This window comes from Branchiostoma belcheri, unplaced genomic scaffold (assembly GCF_001625305.1).
Source record: "Branchiostoma belcheri isolate BF01 breed outbred unplaced genomic scaffold, Haploidv18h27 scaffold72, whole genome shotgun sequence".
Taxonomy (NCBI): Eukaryota; Metazoa; Chordata; class Leptocardii; order Amphioxiformes; family Branchiostomatidae; genus Branchiostoma; species Branchiostoma belcheri.
In genome coordinates, this window is record NW_017804376.1 from 561,395 (window position 1) to 583,648 (window position 22,254).

Below are 22,254 nucleotides of genomic sequence, written 5' to 3' on the forward strand. Positions count from 1 at the left end.
TAGTGGGCATGGGGCTGGAGAGAAGGAAGGTGTGGAGCAAACTGCGAATGAATGTTACTAAAATACTAATAAGAATTTAGAGCAGAGGAGTAGAAGCATCGGCCGGGAAGGTTATCTGTCCAGTCAGGACCGCTCCTTTTTACTTCTTCTAGCCGAGTGTCATGGTAGGTGACAACTTAAATGTACTTCGCGTATTGCCAAAATCAACTCTGACCTTGGTCTTCCCAACAAACTTTATACACCTAACTGTTAATGTTAAGTTTTGAAGGCACGTGTTTACAGTTACCTTTCCAAAGAGTCAATGATTGAAGAATATTGTACTAAATCATGTAAGTAAGAGTAATGCAGATGAAATACATTAAGGAAACCACACAAAACATACCTATTGTTATGCTTTCATTTAGACTTACATACATAGCCTAAATCTGTGAATATAATTGACAGTTATATGTTATATTGTCATCACATGTACATGATTTATCTGTAGTTCTTTTGCTATGATCTGTTACCATGGTGGCATCGTAATTCAAGAATGATGTTGAACTTTTCCTCAAGCTTTCGAACTCACCTTAGTATGCCTGTTGTATAACGTTACGTCTGACCTTTTTTTTTTCTGGAAACACCATCTCTCAGGATCGAATCCGTCTCTTCAATGGTCCGTCAACTTGAAACTTTCTGGGCGCTGACCAGAAGACTTATTGGCTATAAATTAGTATAATAGGTGACCACACCTATCTTTCAAGAATAATCCATAAACAGCTTCTCAAAAATAGCTTACAAAAATCATTTAGAGTAGAGTTAGAAACAACATATTTTGAGAGCTGACATCTTTGAGGTCGAAAACGACTGACCCGGAAGAGATATAATTGACCTCGACCACAAAGCAGATGATTCGATGATACGTAACCCCCATATAGAGCCTTATGTTTCGTACAGTTTCCGGGGTAGAAAACAGTGCCGGGAAGAAACTGAAACCCTGAAATAAGGTCAACCTTTTACGGTAGAAATACCGATTTCAAAGAAAGATAAACTCCTGAAAGTACACTTCTCGACGTTTTCAACCTTGTCAGGTGACGATCACGTTTGGTAGTCTGCTTGTAGCGTAATTGAGACTATGCAATGCAAGATGGCCGCCCGGGATAATCGCTCCCCTGTGCAAAATCTGTCCAAGATCTNTAATGACGCCAATGTTAACGTTATCTATCGATCGGTCGACTCCATGGTTTCCGAGAAAGAGAAAAGCAGTTACTCAGCCCACGGGTGTGTATCAGACAAATCCTCGGTGCTTCTGTTCTGGCAAGATATTACATAACTTGCTCCACCCACCCACTCCCAAACTCCCACCCCCACACACACGGGTAAATACGCCAATTATTTAGGCATTATCCGAGTTGCCATGCTAAAATTTTCAAGCTACAAGAGCAGCGTTAAGTTACGATTGAAGTTCTGTGGCTGTGAAGGGCCTAGACTCATCGTCGGCACGAATGTTGTTGGTCGAAAAGACAACTGACCTAGAGAATGACGAAAGTCCTGTCCGACCCAGAGCCGCCATTTTAGCCTACGTCATTTCCGCTTCCACCGTATGCAAAGATTATTATTGCTCTGTCCTTGAACGGACTGGAATGTTTAGTTACTATGATCTAAACTGGACATCTGTATGAAAGATCGGTAAATAATTGAAAATCCGCAGAACTGGCTCGAATCGACTAGAGACCTTTATGCTGCACCCTGCATGTCAACAAGCCCTGGGGCATGCCGGGAATGCTTCGCCTTTGGTTAGGAAGAAAACACTGCTTCTCAGATCAGGTAAAATTGGTGGGCAAAAATATTCAATTGCTGTCTTTAACAGTCGTTTCTGACGTCTTTGTAATTGTGAGGAAATCTTAAGTAGTTGCTGATCTTATAAAGATGGAGATGAAGAGAGCTGTATACCCGAGAAGCTAGCTAGAGGCCGTGCTTATCGGAGGTCGAGGGGTGTGTACCTAGAACAAGGAACAACATCATGGTGGTGTTCAACGGGCTGATAAAGGTGAGGGTCTGCGAGGCTCAGGACCTGCGTCCCACGGACTATGCCACACGGCACGCAGTCGTGCGCCCCGCCTCACAGGTCCTAGATCCGTACGTCAAGCTGAACGTGGACGACACGTGCTTCGGACAAACAACGGCGAAACCAAAGACGTTGAACCCGAAGTGGAAGGAGGACTTCACGACTGAGGTGCATAATGGGCACACGGTTGGTGTGACTGTGTTCCACAACACAACCATAGGCCCTGATGACTTCGTGGCCAACTGTAATGTCACCTTCGAGGAGCTTCTACAAGAGCAAGGAGGCACTGCTGACATATGGGTGAGTTTCTTCTAGAATATATCTTAAGATTCAGCAATGGCTTTCATTGTGGAATTCAGGTAAAGGGACCATTTATTTTGTCCCGAGTATGTAAATGAGGTGCTTATACATGCAAATACCTTGCAAATACGTAATAACTTAACAGAATAAAGTAAAAAAAACGAGAAAGCAGGAGAATGCAAGAGAACACAGGAGAAAGTAGGAGAACACAGGAGAACACAGGAGAAAGTAGGAGAAAGCAGGAGAAAGTAGGAGAAAGCAGGAGAATACAGGAGAAAGCAGGAGAAAGTAGGAGAACACAGGAGAAAGCAGGAGAACACAGGAGAACACAGGAGAATACAGGAGAAAGCAGGAGAATACAGGAGAAAGCAGGAGAACACAGGAGAAAGCAGGAGAACACAGGAGAAAGCAGGAGAACACAGGAGAAACCAGGAGAACACAGGAGAAACCAGGAGAACACAGGACAATACAGGAGAAAGCAGGAGAATACAGGAGAAAGCAGGAGAATACAGGAGAAAGCAGGAGAACACAGGAGAAAGTAGGAGAACACAGGAGAAAGCAGGAGAATACAGGAGAAACCGGGAGAAAGCAGGAGAACACAGGAGAAAGCAGGAGAACACAGGAGAAAGCAGGAGAATACAGGAGAACACAGGAGAAACCAGGAGAATACAGAAGAAAGTAGGAGAAAGCAAGAGAATACGGGAGAAAGCAGGAGAACATAGGAGAATACAGGAGAAAGCAGGAGAAAGCAGGAGAACACAGGAAAAAGCAGGAGAATACAGGAGAAACCAGGAGAAAGCAGGAGAACACAGGAGAAAGCAGGAGAAAGCAGGAGAACACAGGAAAAAGCAGGAGAAAGCAGGAGAAAGTAGGAGAACACAGGAGAAAGCAGGAGAATACAAGAGAAAGAAGGAGAATACAGGAGAAAGCAGGAGAAACCAGAAGAAAGCAGGAGAACACAGGAGAAACCAGGAGAAAGCAAGAGTATACAGGAGAAAGCAGGAAAAAAGCAGGGGAATACAGGAGAAAGCAGGAAAAAAGCAGAAGAATACAGGAGAAAGTAGGAAAACACAGGAGAAAGCAGGGGAACGCAGGACAAAGCAGGAGAATACAGGAGAAACCAGGATAAAGCAGGAGAATACAGGAGAAACCAAGAGAAAGCAGGAGAACACAGGAGAAAGTAGGAGAACACACGAGAAAGCAGGAGAATACAGGAGAAAGCAGGAGAATACAGGAGAAAGCAGGAGAAACCAGGAGAAAGCAGGAGAACGCAGGAGAACACAGGAGAAAGTAGGAGAATACAGGAGAAAGTAGGAGAACACTGGAGAAACCAGGAGAATACAGGAGAAAGCAGGAGGAGGCAGGAGAAAGCAGGAGAATACAGGAGAAAGTAGGAGAACACAGGAGAAACCAGGAGAATACAGGAGAAAGCAGGAGAAAGCAGGAGAATACGGGAGAAAGCAGGAGAACACAGGAGAATACAGGGGAAAGCAGTGGAACGCAGGAGAAACCAGGAGAAAGCAGGAGAATACAGGAGAAACCAGGAGAAAGCAGGAGAATACAGGAGAATACAGGAGAAAGCAGGAGAACACAGGAAAAAGCAGGAGAATACAGGAGAAACCAGGAGAAACCAGGAGAAAGCAGGAGAACACAGAAGAAAGCAGGAGAACACAGGAGAAAGCAGGAGAATACAGGAGAAAGTAGGAGAACACAGGAGAAACCAGGAGAATACAGGAGAATACAGGAGGAAGCAGGAGAAACCAGGAGAAAGCAGGAGGAAGCAGGAGAAACCAGGAGAAACCAGGAGAATACAGGAGAAAGCAGGAGGAAGCAGGAGAACACTGGAGAAACCAGGAGAAAGCAGGAGAAAGTAGGAGAACACAGGAGAAAGCAGGAGAACACAGGAGAAAGTGGTAGAATACAGGAGAAAGCAAGAGAACATAGGAGAAAGCAGGAGAACACAGGAGAAAGCAGGAGAATGCAGAGAAAGCAGGAGAACACAGGAGAGAGCAGGAGAATACAGGATAAACCAGGAGAACACAGGAGAAAGCAGTAGAACACAGGAGAAAGCAGGAGAATACAGGAGAAACCAGGAGAACACAGGAGAAAGCGGTAGAACACAGGAGAAAGCAGGAGAAAGCAGGAGAACACAGGAGAAAGCGGTAGAACACAGGAGAAACCAGGAGAACACAGGAGAAAGCAGGAGAATACAGGAGAAGCCAGGAGAAAGCAGAAGAAATTTACTTGCTGTGGCCTTACATAGTGGCCAAGACGTAGTTTATGTAGGTTAGAAATAGTGTAGAGAATGACATCTTGCTCAATCGCTGTGACATCAGTAAATTGTAACCACTAAATAGTTATGCAAGAATACCTATTCCCCAAAATGAAATTCCTCCAGATTGCAACTTCTTGTCTGTATTTTCGACAGTCTGTCTATAAGACTCAGTATATGTATCAATCTGCCTCTAATAGTTTTGATTCCTTTATATGAAATTTCCACCGTACTTTCTTTTTATCATCAGGTCTTAAATCTGCAAATGTGTTAAGGAAGAGAGAAGAAGTTGAACCTGTACATAGTAAATTAGTAAACATTTATATTAAGACGCAATAGTAGATTTTGCTATCGTTATGTAATCAATGCGCTTATCTTTTATGACCTGTACTTAACTCATGAGAGTATTAACATACAATAAAAGTCAAGTCTGTCATTCATCGTTCTTTTTTTACCTTGTATTAAAGTATTTTCTAGTCCTATCGCCAATCACTGTATACAAAAAGAAAATTATTTGCTTTCTCTCTTTCTCCTGCTTTTTCCTGTATTCTCCTGATTTCAACTGCTTTCTCCTGTGTTCTCCTGCATTCTCCTGTGTTCTACCACTTTCTCCTGCTTTCTCCTGGTTTCTCCTGTATTCTTCTGCTTTCTCCTGTGTTCTCCTGCTTTCTCCTGTGTTCTCCGGCTTTCTTCTATATTCTCTTGCTTTCTCCTGTGTTCTCCTGCTTTCTCCTGCGTTCTCCTGGTTTCTCCTGTATTCTCCTGGTTTCTCCTGGTTTCTCCTGTGTTCTACCGCTTTCTCCTGTGTTCTCCTGGTTTCCCCTGTATTCTCCTGCTTTCTCCTGTGTTCTCCTGGTTTCTCCTGTGTTCTCCTGCTTTCTCCTGTATTCTCCTGCTTTCTCCTATATTCTCCTGCTTTCTCTTGTGTTCTCCTGCTTTCTTCCTGTATTCTCCTGCTTTTTTCCTGTATTCTCATGCTTTCTCCTGTGTTCTCCTACTTTCTTCTGTGTTTTCCTGGTTTCTCCTGTATTCTCCTGCTTTCTCCTGTGTTCTCCTGCTTTCTCCTGTGTTCTCCTGCTTTCTCCTGTATTCTCCTGCTTTCTCCTGTGTTCTCCTGCTTTCTCCTGTGTTCTCCTGGTTTCTCCTGTGTTCTCCTGTATTCTACCGCTTTCTCCTGTATTCTACCGCTTTCTCCTGTGTTCTCCTGCTTTTTCCTGCTTTCTCCTATATTCTCCTGCTTTCTCCTGTATTCTCTTGCTTTCTCCTGTATTCTCCAGCTTTCTCCTGTATTTTTCCGCTTTCTCCTATATTCTCCACCTTTTTCTTGCTTTCTCCTTCTTTCTCTTGTATTCTCCCGATTTCTCCTTCTTTTTTCTAGTTTCTCCTGCATTATTACATATCTGCATGATATTTGCATACCTTGCTGTTTAAGGAGTCTAATTTACATACTCGGGACAAGATAAATGGTCCCTTCACCAGAAACTGAAAAGACTGAAACCCTGAAATAAGGTCAACCTTTTACGGTAGAAATACCGATTTCAAAGAAAGATTAACTCCTGAAAGTACACTTCTCGACGTTTTCAACCTTGTCAGGTGACGATCACGTTTGGTAGTCTGCTTGTAGCGTAATAGAGACTATGCAATGCAAGATGGCCGCCCGGGATAATCGCTCCCCTGTGCAAAATCTTTCCCAGGGTTTATCGGAGAATCTCGCGAGACGTGCGTGCTCTCCTCGCGAGATGTGCTGCGGCGCGGCGGAAGTGAGGAGAGCGCTGAGCTGAGACACTCCGGGTCAGGCCGCCCAACTAGCGGGACTAGCACTGTGGAACTACCGCCTGTCCTGTCATCAGAACACCCCCCTGGACTCTTCTAACCACACTATCATGGAGATACTGTGAAACGGAAGGAGGAGCAGACAAGAGGAGAGAGGAGTATAGGTAGGGCGCGCGACTTGTCTGTTTTATACTGAAGCACAATCGCTTCCTCAGTGCATAGATAATTTGACAGACACAACACAAGCGTTTTCCACGGCACATGTAGGGACGTGATATCACTTCTTTCCGCATAGCGTCGGTCACATGAACCCTGCTTCTATAATTAGAAAGGAAGGACAGTTGGCGATTTCGGCCATGTTTCCTGCCCTGCACCGCTATCTGTGTGTGTGTGGGTGCCGCAGGGGTCCCCTAATTAAAATAACGGGCTTGTATGCGCACCTAACGGGGGGGCCTTTTACACAAAACAGGGTCTCCTTGTATCACTAGATATCACAACAATGTCAATATTACACAATATCTTTATGTAGCTATTAACATTGCACAGGGTATGTACATCTGAAATTATGTCTCATTAGTGAATTACTTCTTTGTGCATGCTTCATTTATTATACATGTACTTAATGAGGCGTCCGTTGCTATATATGAAAAACAACCAACAACAGCCTTTTCGACTAGAAGAAAAGGACAGTAGTTAAACAGGAGCGACGTTTTGCGTTGTTCTGAACACGTACCGACTAGAATGAATTATTGTTGTGCTGTTTGTTTTGCCCTACCCTTTAGCGACTCTGTCAATTTGTTCAACAAACTGTCAGCATCTAGTAGCAGCGTAGTCGTCGTTTTAAATCTTTAGAAAAACATCCCAGTGTTAGGTTCGGATACGGTCGGCAGATCTGAAAACGCACGATGTTTTGGAATCCTTTTGTAAAACGTTTCCTATTGTGAATCCCACTGGAAAACGTTTAAAGGGGTGACCTGAAAATAGGGCAATAGCAGTTGGCAATACATGTACTTGTGTACACTCCAAGGCTTCGGCTTATTTTGGGCGTGTCTAATTTCAGTAACTAAGGACATTCTACTTTTGATTTCAGGCGTTTTTGTTGGGCCTTCCTTCTTGCACTGGCGTAGAAAAAATCCGGCCCAAATGACACAAAAAAATCCCAATAAAAACGCCCAAAAATTCGAAATAAGCCCCAAGCCTAATCTGTTTGGAGAGAAGTGCTTGTGTGTGTTTGCGAGGCTCGTTAATAATTAGGTCACTGACTTCTGGCGTGTAATGTCATTAAAGGGTCAAGTATTTGACCTGCACGGTATAAGTACTGATACACATCTTATTCAGAACTACGCGCGCGTAGGTATTTTGTTGATTGTTCTTATCAATTCCCTGAATGACACGGGCTTCTGGAATGGATCTGTTTGGTGACGGGCCAGGAATCAGGATTGTTGTTTTCTTTGACCTCTCCAAGCAGAGATTAGTTTTCAGCTTATTTTTTGACGTGTTTTTATAGGCGTTTTTATCAGCTTTTTTTCTACACCGTTTCGGGTGGAAAATCGTAACTGCCTGGCCATTTTGATACTGTCTACTCAACTTGATACTCGTACTGTCTGTCTTTGCAGCTATCAAAGCATCTGCTTGAAGGTTATATGTAGAGTATTCTTCTTACTCTTAGCGCGGTTGTAGCGTAAGGATGATGTCAAACTCATCGGTGTATCTTCCACAAATATACAAGGAACGCTGGATCAAAAAATGATTGTGGTAAGTGTAAGTATGATTCGTGATACTTTGGCCCTCACCGCAGTGTTCCACTGACAAGGCGTAAGACGATATTTGCCCTTTGGGGCCAAACACACATGGCGGAACAGCAAAAATAGCTAGCCAGAGGAAACGGGAAGAAAGTGATTAAAAAACACAAAAAGGTGGATGTGACGAATCTGAATTTCCCCAAAGTTTGAAGTCTATTCTTTGAACATTCAACAGAGTTGTCACCGCCTGCTACATAATTAGTATATAATGATTACAAGTCGTGCCCGAAGGCTAATTGCTTTTACAGAAACAAATACATGTACAGATATTATACGGTACAATACAGTAACAGGTAACAAACAACTACTCACTAAAAATACTTCTACTACTACTACGCTTGCTATTATGAGGTTTGACTTCTTCTTTGAAGGCAGTGGATAATACATTATGTTATTACATAGTACAGTTAAGTACTTCATTGCCCAGCACTGTTTTGTTGCGTTGCGGTTTACGTAAATCACTAAACAAATGTATGATAACTGTGTTAATGTATTATAATATATTATGCAGCTATTTTCTATTCATTCACCAGCCCACCTCCGCATTTTGCTGACGTATTGTCCAGACGGATTAATCATTTGTCTCCAATGCCCGATGGACGCGGAGGAATCCCCGCTCTTACCAGGGTAGATAATACTAGATTAGCGCCGGTCACTGACAACAAAAGCCGGGGTGGGGATAGGGGGTAAGACATTAATGACTGACGATCTTTATTGCACATTTTTGCCACACTTGGCTAAGTACAGGTCACAACAAAACAAGATGAACGGATGCAGTTATTTAACAGATAATACAAAAGAGACTAACTATCGTTATATAAATTCAACTGCTCGCTTTTAGTTATTGTAGAAATAAGAAAACAATTTTTTTTCGACGGTTTGTCTAGTTGCATTAGGAATACGAATTTATTTTTCCACAGTGCTTAAATGGTGTTCGTCCTCTATTCTATTCAAATTACAACATTTACATAATCTTACATTGTACCGTGTTGTATTCTATTAAGACATACAATGCGATTTCAGACTAACTATTTGCGTAGAGGATTAAGACTCGGGAGCTAAAATAGGTCTTATAACCAGACTATTAGTATTCAAAATAAAATGTGGGTGAAATGTGACGTGGGCGCAGGTCGTCTGAGGACGTTTCTAGAAGTTGCTTACGTCCGCACAAAAAATACACAATGTCATTGGCGTTCGTATGCGATCTGTCCCAATTCTGAATAAGTAGTCACGATCGCGAACTGCCCAAAACCCGGTCTCAGACACAACAAAACTCAATATTAGCAATAAGACAAAAAGGCTACACGCTAACGTCTAGCCCTTTCCTCATATATACCAACATATATACCAACATACCAACAATATATACCTCAAGTATACCAACATAGATGAACTTTCATGCTAAAACCCAATAGGCTTTCCTCAGGTGGTTTGACAACTTACTCCCGAAATATTTCAAACCCGGGATTTCTGCATTGTAGTCCCTCAAAGTATACCAACATAGATGAACTTCCATGCTAAAACCCTATAGCCTTTCCTCATGTGGTCTGACATCTTTTTAATACTTCCGAAATATTTCAAACCCGGGATTTCTGCACTGTAGTCCCCCAAAGTGACGGTAACTACGTCATCTCAGTTTTACCAAGGAGCTTCAACAGTGTGGAAGCTCCTTGGTTTTACCGGGTAGCTTGTGGGGATAACTACTGTCATTTCAGATAGCTCAGCTCCCCTTTCCAAGATATGCTACACTTTCCTCGTTGTGAGTTGCGTCATATGTTTTCTTGGAACAGACCCAGACATGCCCTCCCTTGGTTCTACGTGACACCTGACAGGAAATCTTGAGGGGAAAAAACAAAAATCTTGCCACTGTGACTCACTCTTGTCGCGGTGTATATACAAACAGAGGAAACATGCCACACAATGTGATACCTTCTATCTTCCGTCACGTTTCCGAAGCCTGTTAGAGGCTAAAAACGTACTACAGAAGTCTAGATCCCGAGTCACCGGACGGTATGTACATGTATCTTTTTCTGTGGCTGTTTTTGCCCACTTTGTTTGCCACACTTGTTAACATCGTGTTTACTCCGTCACGACTGCGTAGGAAGGCCTGGAGGCGAGGTCAAATGTGGGGCAAGCGATACAACCAATTGAGTACTAGTATTTGGAAACAACTTATTCTGAATCTATTTTGAAGCAGATTTAACTAAACAGTATGTGTGTCTTGTATTCTTATCAGACACGTAAAATACAACACTTTATACTCGCACATGTACAAATGAATTTTCTATGTGCATTTATAGAAATAGAAATTAGAATAAAATACAAATAGAATAAATCAACGTGGTTTTCAAACGGTATGGTTTCACTCGCAGAAAAGATTGTGGTGCATTCAAAAGGGTGGTACGTTCTAAATTAGAGCTCGTCCAGGTTTGGTCAAGACTCAAGAACTACCCACTTACTAGTACCAAATATCCACCATGTCCACGACTCCTTATGCTGACGCACAAACAGACACACGGTCCCGAAAAGCATAACCTTCTTGGCGACGGTAACAATCGCACAAAAATGGCGAAAATTGTTATCAAATGAGAACAGATGGCTACGGGATGGATTTACAGTTTTTTGGATTATCGTACATGAGCCAACGGTGCACATTCTTGGGCGTAATCGGGTAGACCATTGCTTCCTCTCAACTGTGATTTTTTGTAATGAAAACAGTAGTAAATTTGAGATGTCAGCGAGTTCCAGACATGTGAACACTGAATACCATACAAGGCATGGCTTGTTGGTCAAAGCCTGGTCAGATACTGTCCAGACTGGGCTGACCAGTCTCAATCCCGTATGGTGAATGTAACTCACAAATCAGTGTGTTTAAATTAGAAGGCCTGAAAAAAAATGTGTTACCCTACCTTAGGAAAAAACCGCTGAAATGCTTGTAATGGCATAAAATTTCGATTGTTTATTAAGATTGATCAAAATATGATGTTGAAAATTTCAGTGCCTCGATGCCTTTGCATAATAGACATCTAATTCATCTCAAGCATCACTACCTACATGTATATATCAAAAATGACGACGGTCCATCAACCGGTTCTTGAGTTATCCTCCCTGAAATAATTTCAAAGACCCATGCAGGTCCAGAACAAGTTGCTAGAGGGGGCTCAAACTTATGCCGCTTCTTCCCGAGCACAAGAACTATTGACCATGCATAATTCGTGACCCTAGCATGTCCAGATCACGAAATGTTCCGCTGCAGTAACAAGATAAGCTGCCAGGGGGCCCAAAATCTAGTCATTTCGAGGTCTCATCAAGACCTAACCACCTACCAAATTTTATGTTACCAAACACACATACGCACACCGAATGTGTTGTCCCGAACGCAGTTTTGTGTATAGTGCATGGCAAGTGGCTGTAACATGATAATGTTGTAATCATTCCACAGAGCCACAGAGCATTGCGGTTACTCCCTCAGTCCACCTGACATGCTTTGCTTCACTTGCGATGTCTGACATTCCAAAACAAGCTCAGCTCTACTCATTACAATTTCGTCATCATCCTCTATGGGGTTAGTTTCTAACAGGACCCAAAACTGAAAAGACCAATGTATGAAACACAGAGAAAACGGTTTATTTTCCTTTCGAAACACGGGGCTATACGAATCGAATTTGAGTCAATTTGAGTCAAGTTTGACGCCCACTGCTGACCTAGTCCCGAACACCAGCCAACCATGACCGAACCTCCCATCAATTTTGAAACATTAGCCAACAGAAGCCAACCTGGATAAAAACCAACGGACCTACTCCTAACCGTGGTTGTGGGGACTTCGGGTAGTGTTCGTGAGGCCATATACTAGCCTCTACCAGGCTTCGGGAGGCGGCTGGAAAGATTACAAATCGGCCAATGAGAGATAGCATGCCAAGGAAGTTGGTCTACTGGGAGAGAACAGTTTGCCGCTACTCTTTCCAGCCGCCTCCCGAAGCCTGGTAGAGGCTAGCCATATGTGTGACAGGGACTTATGGTCCAAATGATCGCCGCACGGGCTCACGTGTAAATCCTTCAGAAAATGCCAGGTGACGCCATGAAAAATCTTTTTTTTTGGTAGAAGGGGCACACCTTTGTTTGGTTTGAGACTGGGGGTGGGGGGAGGGGGCACAAGAGGCAAAAGAGTGTCACGTAGTTGTTGTTTGTTGCCACAGGGTGTGCCATGGTTGTTGTTTGTTCTACCGAGTTACCGTTTGATCTAGTCTTCCTCACCCGTAACGGGAATAGTAAGTACGGGGCACGCCCAGTGCCACCGGGCAGTTTCCGTCCAGTTCAGTGATAGGATCCGATCGTGGCGTGACATCGTTTTGGAATGTTGCTGGCCCCGGCATTGACAGTCAGTCACCTTGAGACCACAGTGCCTTGAGACCTTGCGTAAGACTACAAGCATTGGGAAGCACGTGCTGACGAGCACAGAACAACCTGTGTGAATGGAGCAGCCACAGTCAATCACAGAAGTAGGTGGAAACTTTCTTTAATTACCAAGACGATTATGACGGGCTTTGACCCTTTGATATGGACGTTTTCTTCGTGTTTGTTCCAATTGCGGTCAGGTTTTGATATCTCCCAGTTTTTAATGGATAGGGTACATGTATATTGCCGACAGGGTTACTTGTTACCTGTGTTTAGTGACAATTGGTAGGTCAAGGACGTTATATACTCTCCAAGTCCAAGCAGAGGTCAGGCTTCGGAGTATTTTTGACGTTATAACGTCCTTGGGTATATCCAACAGTCGCCACCTAGTTTAGGTATACTGATAAAGTAACTACGATGGCAAGGGTTATTACTCCATGAAGCAGGTCAGTTTGTCCTGTACTTGTTCGCAGCTGTAACTCAAGATCCCTTTGCCGCATCGACAGTGGCATGTCGTCTGCTAGAACTTGGTGACAGCGAGTTCCACTCTGCGATAGCTTTAGGAAAGAATGAGTTTTTGAACACCTCAATCCTTGGTTGATAACTCTGGTACTTGAAGGCATGGCTATTTCTTGTTCTTCTCTGAGCTGGTATTAGGTAGTTGGTAGTACGTCCACCAGTTTATTAGTCATTCTCTACATTATCTACTTGGAGATTATACCGTAGAGTGCTCGCTGAAAACCCTAGGATGAAAAGACACCACATGACGACAGTGACCCCGTGTTTAGACACAACAGTAGGTCAGGCATGTCTGCGTGTCGGAGTCGCGGGGTCGTCAGCACGACAATGCCTGTTCCCTGACAACAGCACTGCTTCAGCTGTTACCATGGCGACCGCACTACTCGAGACCCTGTCGTCACACATGGCCGAATATGAACTTCATTGACACAACAAAAGTACAGCGACTTTCGAATGGTCTTTAACTACATGTAGTCATACAGACAGATACGTGGGTACAAGATGTAGGACTCGGGAGCTATAACAGGTCTGGTAACCAGGTTACGGCTACTCAGCCTACTGTTCGGCTGCGCCAGCTACCAAATATTTCAAAATGTTTAAAAAATTCGGGTGTGGACGGGATGGTCGGCCATGGTTGGCTGGTGGTTGGCCGGTGTTCGGGAGTAGGTTAGTAGTGGTTGAGGCGTGAATGGCAGTGAAACATGACTCAAATTTAAGTCAAATTTGATTTTTCAGTTCGTGTAGAAATGTAGGGGGGGGGGGGCTGAATCTGGTCAGACTGCTCCCGAACGTTGGTTGGCTGGTGTACGGGGGAAGGTTCTGAATGTGTGACAGGGGCTTCATGTCACCTACTACCGATAAAAAAGCCTAAAAATACGCCCAAAATAAGCCAAAGCCCAAACCTCTGCTTGGAGAATACATGTTACCATGACAGCAGCTCCCAGCCAGAGGCATTCCGTAGCTCCAAAGAGGTTACAGCCTCCCTGGTACCATAGAAATGTGTTGTGGAGACCCCAGGAGACCGTTATTGTTGAAATAATTCACTTATTCTACGCAATTGCGCAAGAAGCTTGTCCTTCGGGTAATGTTGGAAAGCGCCCAACCTCTGTTTCAAACTTCTCTGGCATACTATTCGGTCTATCTTGCCAATTTGGGGGTCAGTATGTTTTCGAGTAAAAGACTCTTCAGATATTTGTGAAAGACGTAAGAATGTGCAGTTTCTAATTTCAGTAAAATATCATATTATTCCAGGTGATTATTCCCATTTTGAATTTGGGCCTACCTTTTCCCAATCTGCTTTTGTATTCTCAAACACGTTAACATTTATATCATAGTGGCATTTTAGTGCGATGACAAATGGGCATTTGACGCCATATTATTAATTTTGGCGCATATATCAGCCTCTATGAAAACCATACGTCGAGTGCACAATCATCTGACTGAATGAAATGATAATAAGATGAAATAAATCGCACAGAAATTAAACCAAACGATGAAAGCTGCGAGGTGCCTGAAAACAGATGAGCCGGTTTTTCCCATGTCAAATGTCTCGCTTTGTAGTTCTCCCAGCTTATTGCGGCAAAACTAAAACCAGCTGACAGGCGGCGGGCTGAGATGGACTCCAGGTCAGAGGGTATGAAATTGCCTCCACGTGGAGCGGTCACGCGCTTGGTGATGTTTGTTGGCTGTCCGAAGCTAAACTGGACATGACAGGTGGTCACTCTGGGCTAGTCCGGACCAAAACTCTTTGCCCAACCGAGGGAGGTGTGTCACACATTCTGAACCTCCTTCCGAACACCATCCGACCAAGGTTGGCTGAAATTTTGGAGCAGTCTGACCAGATTTAAGCCACGCCTACCTTTCGATACTAATCGAATTGAACTTGAGAGTCAAATTTGGGTCAAGTTTGACCCCCAATCACGCCCTCATACCTACTCCCACCCATAGTCGAATGTTTTAAACATTTTGAAAGATTCGAACCTATTTCGCCGAACACCAGCCGATCTTGCTCGCGATCTACTCTTAAACCATGGTTGGGAGGCGTTCGGCTTGTGTTCAGGAGGCCAAATTCGTGAATGTGTGACAGTGGCTTTATCTAAATGTTTCATGGCTGGGTAGGTCCGATGATATCCAGTCGGGATATGTGAGTTACCGGTGGCTGTACCACGGGGGTTTAATGGATACAGCATGGTGCAGAAGCTTAAAATTGTAGCTGATTCCGACAAGACTAAACAGAGCAGCATGTGGCTCACTCCCACCTTGTAAATCCTCTCCGTGCCAACATGCACAGACAGGGTTAACCTGCACTCAGGCCGCACAAACTGTGTCAAGTAGCACTGCGTAACACCAGGTACAGGTACTAGGTCGTGTGGCGTAAGGGTAGAGTGTTCGGCTCAGACCCAAGAGGTCCCGGGTTCGAATTCTGCCCGATTCTACCGATCTTGTGCCCTTGGGAAAGGCACTTTGCACGACTTTCCTCACTTCACTCAGGTGTAAATGAGTACCTAGCTTCGGTTAGGACGTTAAATGGAGGTCCCGTGTTAGGGAGGGCAACACCCCACACACGTTAAAGAACCCACCACACTTATCGAAAAGAGTAGGGGTCGGTGTGACTGTGGTCTGATCGTGAGCCTTACAGTCTGGTCTCAAGTTTGACGTCTTGAATTGAAAAGGTGATAGTCACCTGTTGTGTCAATCCTTCCACAAATGTGGTAAATCTTCATAAATGAATAGGTACAGGTACCGGTACAGAGGTTTAGGTACAGGTCCGGATCTCTACCTCTACTTTATGCCAAATAAACATATGCTATTCTGAACTTTTACAATAACAATAGATACAGTAATAAACTTGACAGAATCTTTATTAAGATTAGAATTCTACGATCTCATACCATCGCCAAATATTCTCAACCTTTTATTAAACAGTCAGTTCAGTCTATTTTCTATTTATTGAAAAATACCGGTCCAAAGCTCTATGTGACTCAAGAACAATCCCTTGTGTTGGACATGCAAACATGTGCTTTTGTAGTGACCTATCTAATTCGTTCAGCCATTGTCAATGTAGTGGAACGCGCTGTGTGGTAGGTGATTTTTCACAAAGGAAGAGCGGCGCAAGAACAACAGCCCTGAGGGGTGATTGATCTCGTTACTCCACGGTTGGCGGCCTCACAAGGCCACTCCAGATCAGCTTTTTAAAAGATTTTTTCGAGCGTTGCTGAACGAAAATCCGGATGGTACCCAGGCTAACTCCAGATTACCTGTTCATTAGCAGAATATTGTCGCATCAGCAGAATATTGTCCGACCTGCTTCAGCGCTCGAAAAAAACTTGTCGGACCTGTTTCAACGCCCGAAAAAATCTTTTCGAGCGTTGCGGAGCGAAAATCAGGATGGTACCCAGGCTAACTCCAGATTACCTGTTCATTACCAGGATATTGTCGGACCTGTTTCATTGACAACTCATTAGGCGGGACGTTGGTAGATTATCCCATGCAATATCATTCCAGGGCTCTCCCTAAGCAATGAAGCAAAATCATAGCACCTCTTCCAAAATGTTCAAATTTAGGGGTTTTCTCTTAGTATTTTCATGAAAATTCGCTGATTTTCTTTTTTCCCGACATCAACGGGTTAGATAGCACCTCTCCCCTAAAATTTCTGGGGAGACCCCTGCATTCTCTCAAATCTACAACGCCTAATCTTTCACAAGACATCACTCTACGACATCATGGGCAGTTAGAGTATTGTAGGCATGCAGCAAGAAACAGTCCACATGGATTCGTTTCGTTTCTGTTGTTAACGGACGTGACCAGGAGCAAATGCTAGAAAAGCCTTTTCTGTTTAAAGTAAGACAGAATGGGTTGAAAAAATGAACACTGACAACTCTACTGTTGTGAAACTTATGAACTGGCTGAACTCGAGTATTCACAACTGCAGAATACAGTCATGTGTACTGTTTGAAAAACTATATATATAACATAATGGAGAAAGTTGTCAGTACGTTATAACACGTTAGTGTAGTACGGTAGTGGTGAAAGTCGTGGGAGTGTCCCAACTCTCCACAGCTCCTACAGTCGCGGGTTTGCTTCCATAAATGTCCATGTTATGGGAAGACCGGAGGTGTAAGAATTTCACAGAATATGTCGAGCCCGTCAGATAAAGTCAGACACGGAATGTGTCATAATGAGGGAATCAGGTCAACTGTTCACGTGCACAGCATGCAATGTTGAATACCAATGACACATGGGGGTGTGTGATCATCGAAGGTCGACGTTCCCACTACTACTATAAAATTGTCCGGATCGAGCCGAATTGATTAGCTTCGATCCGGCTCCATCCGGCTTCGATCCTGCTCCATCCGGCTCAAAGCAGATCTAGAATAAATTCGACTCGATGATCGTGACTATTTTGACAAAAGCATCGTGGTGCTCAGATATGGGTCGAGATCGAGAGAGAGAGAGAGAGAGAGAGAGAGAGAGAGAGAGAGTATATGTATAAAGTGATTTGTATAGTGCCCTCCTCATGATCATGTTACGCAATGTTACCCAATTGACTAGTAATTACGATAATATGTATATAATGAGAAAAAAGTGTTGCGACCTCTATATGTATCTCAGTATTTGACATGCACAAGCATGTATCGGAGACACTTGAATTTAATATATAGGTCAAAGATGTGAAAAGTCGTTTCAAATCGACGAGAGCCGATATCGTTTCTACCAACTCTTCACCTTCTGATATCTAACATGCTTTCAGATTTTTCTCATTGGGTCAAACACCACTATGCTAAGCCTTCTCTTTTACAGATATTGTAACGCAACCATCGGCATTTTTTACATCAAATGTGTGAAGAACACGAGCTTATCCTGGCCCTATCCGAGTTCAGATTGAAGACAGGGAAACTAGGTCGGGAAGGATGTATCTACAGACGTGTCAAAGGCCTTCGACAAATATAGTCTGGGTCAAGCCTCTGTGTTGTGATAACGCTGCCCTTGGGCAAACATGCCCCCGGTGGAAGCATGTCTAACTTGTTGGCTTGGAGGAAAACGCCCGGCAGATTTTCCTCGGTGTTTCAGCTGACTGGTACTGTCGTTTTGTTTCTATTGCTATTGTTGTTATTGGGTGGGCCGGCCAAGGGCTGAATTGTGAGGAGTTTACAATTGGTGGGGCTGAGTCGCAAGGGTCTGGAGCGGCTGTCATTCGGCGATAACCAGGGTGACCTCAATACGACCCCAGGTGCGGACATAGGACTTAAGGTTTGAACCACTCACACCAGGGAGGAACCTTACTCTTTTCGATAAGTGTGGTGGGTTCTTTAACGTGCTCGAGGTGTCTGCTCAAACATGGGTTTAACGTCTTGTCCGAGGGACGACGTCCCTAACCGAAGCTAGGTACTCATTTTCATCTGAGTGAAGCTGGAAAGTCGTGTTTAGTACCTTTCATAAGGGCACAACGTCACACTTTGTTTAGGCGGTGCAATGCCCATCCTCAGCTTAAAGAAAACCAAGAAGGGCCGTTATACAGAATGGGTTGTGTTTTTATTTTGTACAGCATTTTAGATCATCATATCATACAGGCCTGTATTCTCAACAACACTGTTCACAAAATTGTTTGACTTCTCAGCGCAAATGTTGACATGACCAAGACCGTCCTTGTGGATATCACAGTACACGGAGTACCTGAACTTACTCAGGTCGGCACAGGAAGAACGTGGACTCATGCCAAGCGAATTAAAGTTGCGGTGAAGGTTGTGCTCAGATATGTCTACATGTACCTTTGAAATATGACCGTGTTTAGTGAGAACCAGACCCGGTTACTGCAATTAGAAACACAGGTAGGGAGCTCTATTCCCAACACACGCGCTCTGTTCATTGTCCTGGACCGTTTCCAGTTATTACAGGGGACTGAAAGTGGTCTTACCTAATACCTAATACCTGTGCCAAGTTTAGTTTCTCATGGTTTATGAGTCTACCAGAACATTTAAAGGCACCCAATGCAATCTCAGGGCGGCAAAACTGATTTTCAAAGTCAGTTTTCAGATCTAACCTTGTCTTGCACGGAAATTCACTTTGTATGACCGAAAGGTGGCTCGTAGAGAATATCAGAGTACAGGTTTTTTTTTTATAGCGGCCCCTTTCTATCTCTAGTGTTAGCAACTAGGAAGGTAAAAAGGGCGAGGAAGGTCAACTAAAACTTGCACAGGTCCACATATTATTGTTGTTTATTTGCCAAGAGAAGTCTGTTTACGTGACCCGATGGGCCGGTCGGATATAGGGATTGAAGAACTGGCTACCGGCCACAACGTTTCAAGGACAAACATCGTTTCCTTATTCCGCTCAAGGTCAACATGTCCAGTTGTTAATTTCAAGGCTCACGAACCTTTAAGGGAGGGCGGTGAAGGAATACAAAACTTGCCTTTTGTGGCCTCGACACCTCATGTGTTTCTTGTAATGCCTCTGCTATAGGTATTTTTCTGACCTTGGGTAAGAGTATTGTGTATGTAGATTGTAGTACGTAACCCTGGTAGCGAGAATCTCCTTCTTGAAGTTTGGTTCGAGGTTTTGTTCCTCTATCGGACGTTAGAGTTATAACGAAGGCCGTGTCGCTTTGTTTTTCTTGTTATCTGGACACAGCACACTGAGCAGGGCAGAGACGACTTCTACGGCACACTCAGGACCTTCCCCCGACCTTGTCCCGACCACCAGCCGACCACGGTCGACTGACGTTCGGGAGCAGTCTGTGACCAGGTTTAGGTCACGCCTATCTTTATATACGAATCGAAACGAATTTGAGTTCAATAATGGTCGGGGGGAGTTCGGCAGGGTTCTGGAGGCCATGTTCATCTATATGAGACAGGGGCTGATTCCAATATGAGAAATGTGTCATCAGACGACACACGCCACACCTCTGGCCGGCCATGTCCAAACCTTACCATCTCCTCATATCTTCTGACTTCTAACCACGACCATGCCGCCTGGGGGTCACCCTGGAGTATCTACTGGTGTAAACAAGTCTGCGTTTCTCTTTGAAGAGGGTGTCGGCGAGTCAGGGTACATGGCAGGGGTGAGACACTTAGATAAGTGTCCCTACTGGTCTTGGACTCTGCAGATCATTAGTTAGTTGTGTCTTCTAGTGGAGGGCCTCTCACGCATTCACGAATTTGGCCTAGGCCTCCCGAACGCTAGCCGATCGCCCCCCAATCATAGTTAGGAGTAGGTCGGAGCAAAGTCGGCTGGTGTTCGGTGAGGTCTGCTACTATTCGGCTGGCGCTGTTTGAAAATGTTTAAAACATTCGGGTGTGGACGGGAGGCCCGGCCATGGTTGGGAAGTGGTTGGCTTGTGGTTTGGAGTAGGTCAGCAGAGTCCGGGGTGTGGTGAGCAGTCAAATGTGACTCAAATTGAACTCAAAATCGATTCGTATCGATAGGTGGGCGTGGACTAAATCTGGTCAGACTGCTCCCAAACTTCAGCCCACCTTGGTGGTTGATGGTCGGGGGAAGGTTCTTAAAGTGTCACCTGGTGCTTTATAAACTTGCCAGCTTTGCGGCGCCAGTGGTGCCGAAGAAAAAAAAAGCTGTTTTCCTCAGCAATAAATTTCCCATACGGCTTGTAAAGGCTCGAACGACTCGACATGCCCGGGGTCTTGTCGGTCACTTCACGGAATTGTAGACATCCCACAAGGCCTTGGGGCGAAATCCTGGGTCTAGTTCTCACACAGACTTTATTTGACAGATAAGGCGAGAAAAGTGGACTTCACACTCTACAAACACCCTTTGATGTAATGGTTATGATTATTCGTATATCGCCTTTGGGAAAACATTCATAATTTGCGACCGGATGTCTCCTTACTGCAATACTGAAATTCTGTCAGCAGGGGGAGCCTTGCTGGCCTTCTATTGAGTGTGACGGGCACTCCAGTCCTTTCCTGATGTATTTATAACTTGACTACACCTTGTGTCTCAGTTAGATTTAGTCTTCTCGCCAGTGTCAGCTATCACAAAGTGAGTGGAACATCGGGATCGCCGGGAATGCTGAGTGCAGCCTGGCTCGGCCTTGACCCAGCACGGGTCTGGTAAGGCGCCTGCCCTGCTGAAACTTTGCCAGCTAGTTTCCCCCTAGCCTACCGTCCAGTCTATCACGGTCTGGGCGGGTTCTCTTCGGGGCTGCAGGAGCTCTCCCCAACCCAACTCAACTAGGTTCTCCGGTAGGATTCGTACGAAACAACTCCTGGCGTACGTACAAAACTCATAGCAAAGCTCGTACAGGCGTAACACTCATACCGGGCGATCTGTTAGGTTGGACGGGGGAAAACTACCAGAGGCCAGCCTGCCACAACCACGATAGACTAGTTTCGCCCACCTCTGCACTTGACTCTGGTAAGAGTTGGCCCCCGCCCCTTCTTCGCCGAATTAGGGATTGATTTGTAAAGGTGGTTATTCCTCTAAAAGTAGCTGACTGGTTTTCATTAGAGAGTTGGACTCGTGATTGATACGTCTGGGTTCTAGTGGTAAACCCGCGTCTGGTGTTGGGCTAGGGTTGGGCTCAGGTGAACCGGAGAAAAACGTGTGGCTCACGACGTTCTCTTTTCTTTTCACTAGCCTAGTATAGACTCTAACGGAGGAGAAGAAGGTTTTCCCTGTTATTTTGGACCATGGTTCTCTGGCATAGCCTCTACTAGGCTTCGGGTGGCGACAGGAAAGAGTAGAAATTGGCCACGTAGAGAGATAACATGCCAGGGAAGTTGGCCCGCTAGAGAGTACAGTTTGCCGCACCCGAAAAAAAATTGTACTCTCTAGCGGACCACCTCTCCTGGCATGTTATCTCTCTATTTGGCCAATTTCTACTTTTTTTTAGCCGCCTGCCGAAGCCTGGTAGAGGCTATTCTGACATACACGGCAGCTAAAGCCCCTGTCACACCATGATTCACGACCTTGTCCTGACCTTGCCCCCGAACACCTCACGGCCAAGGTCGGCTGAGGTTCGGGAGCAGTCTGACCAGGTTTAGGCCACGCCTACCTTTCTGTGCAAGTCAAATTTGACCCCGAACATGCCCCCAAACAGTCCCGAACACCAGCCAACCACCAGACAAACATGCGCAAAGCCCCCGATCACACCCGAATATTTTAAGTCTAAACATTGGGCTGGCGCAGCC

The 22,254-nt window shown here is 44.6% G+C and overlaps 1 protein-coding gene and 1 pseudogene across 3 annotated transcripts in view; both read left to right on the forward strand.

The window, feature by feature from the left end:
* The first annotated feature begins 1,516 nt into the window (after positions 1-1,516).
* Positions 1,517-2,362, forward strand: LOC109484977 (annotated as a pseudogene).
* Positions 2,363-6,356: 3,994 nt separating this feature from the next.
* LOC109485017 (alpha-N-acetylneuraminide alpha-2,8-sialyltransferase-like) overlaps positions 6,357-22,254 on the forward strand; it is a 35,961-nt gene continuing 20,063 nt past the window's right edge. The window contains exon 1 of one of the 3 annotated variants that reach the window (XM_019788406.1): positions 6,357-6,556. Coding sequence is in view for 1 of the 3 variants with exons in the window: in XM_019788403.1 (XP_019643962.1) it covers positions 12,667-12,693 (27 nt within the window). In the remaining 2 variants the exon portion in view is untranslated. Of the gene's footprint in view, positions 6,557-10,105; positions 10,205-12,534; positions 12,694-22,254 lie in introns of those variants that run through there. The other 2 variants (XM_019788407.1, XM_019788403.1) reach the window with 2 other exon arrangements.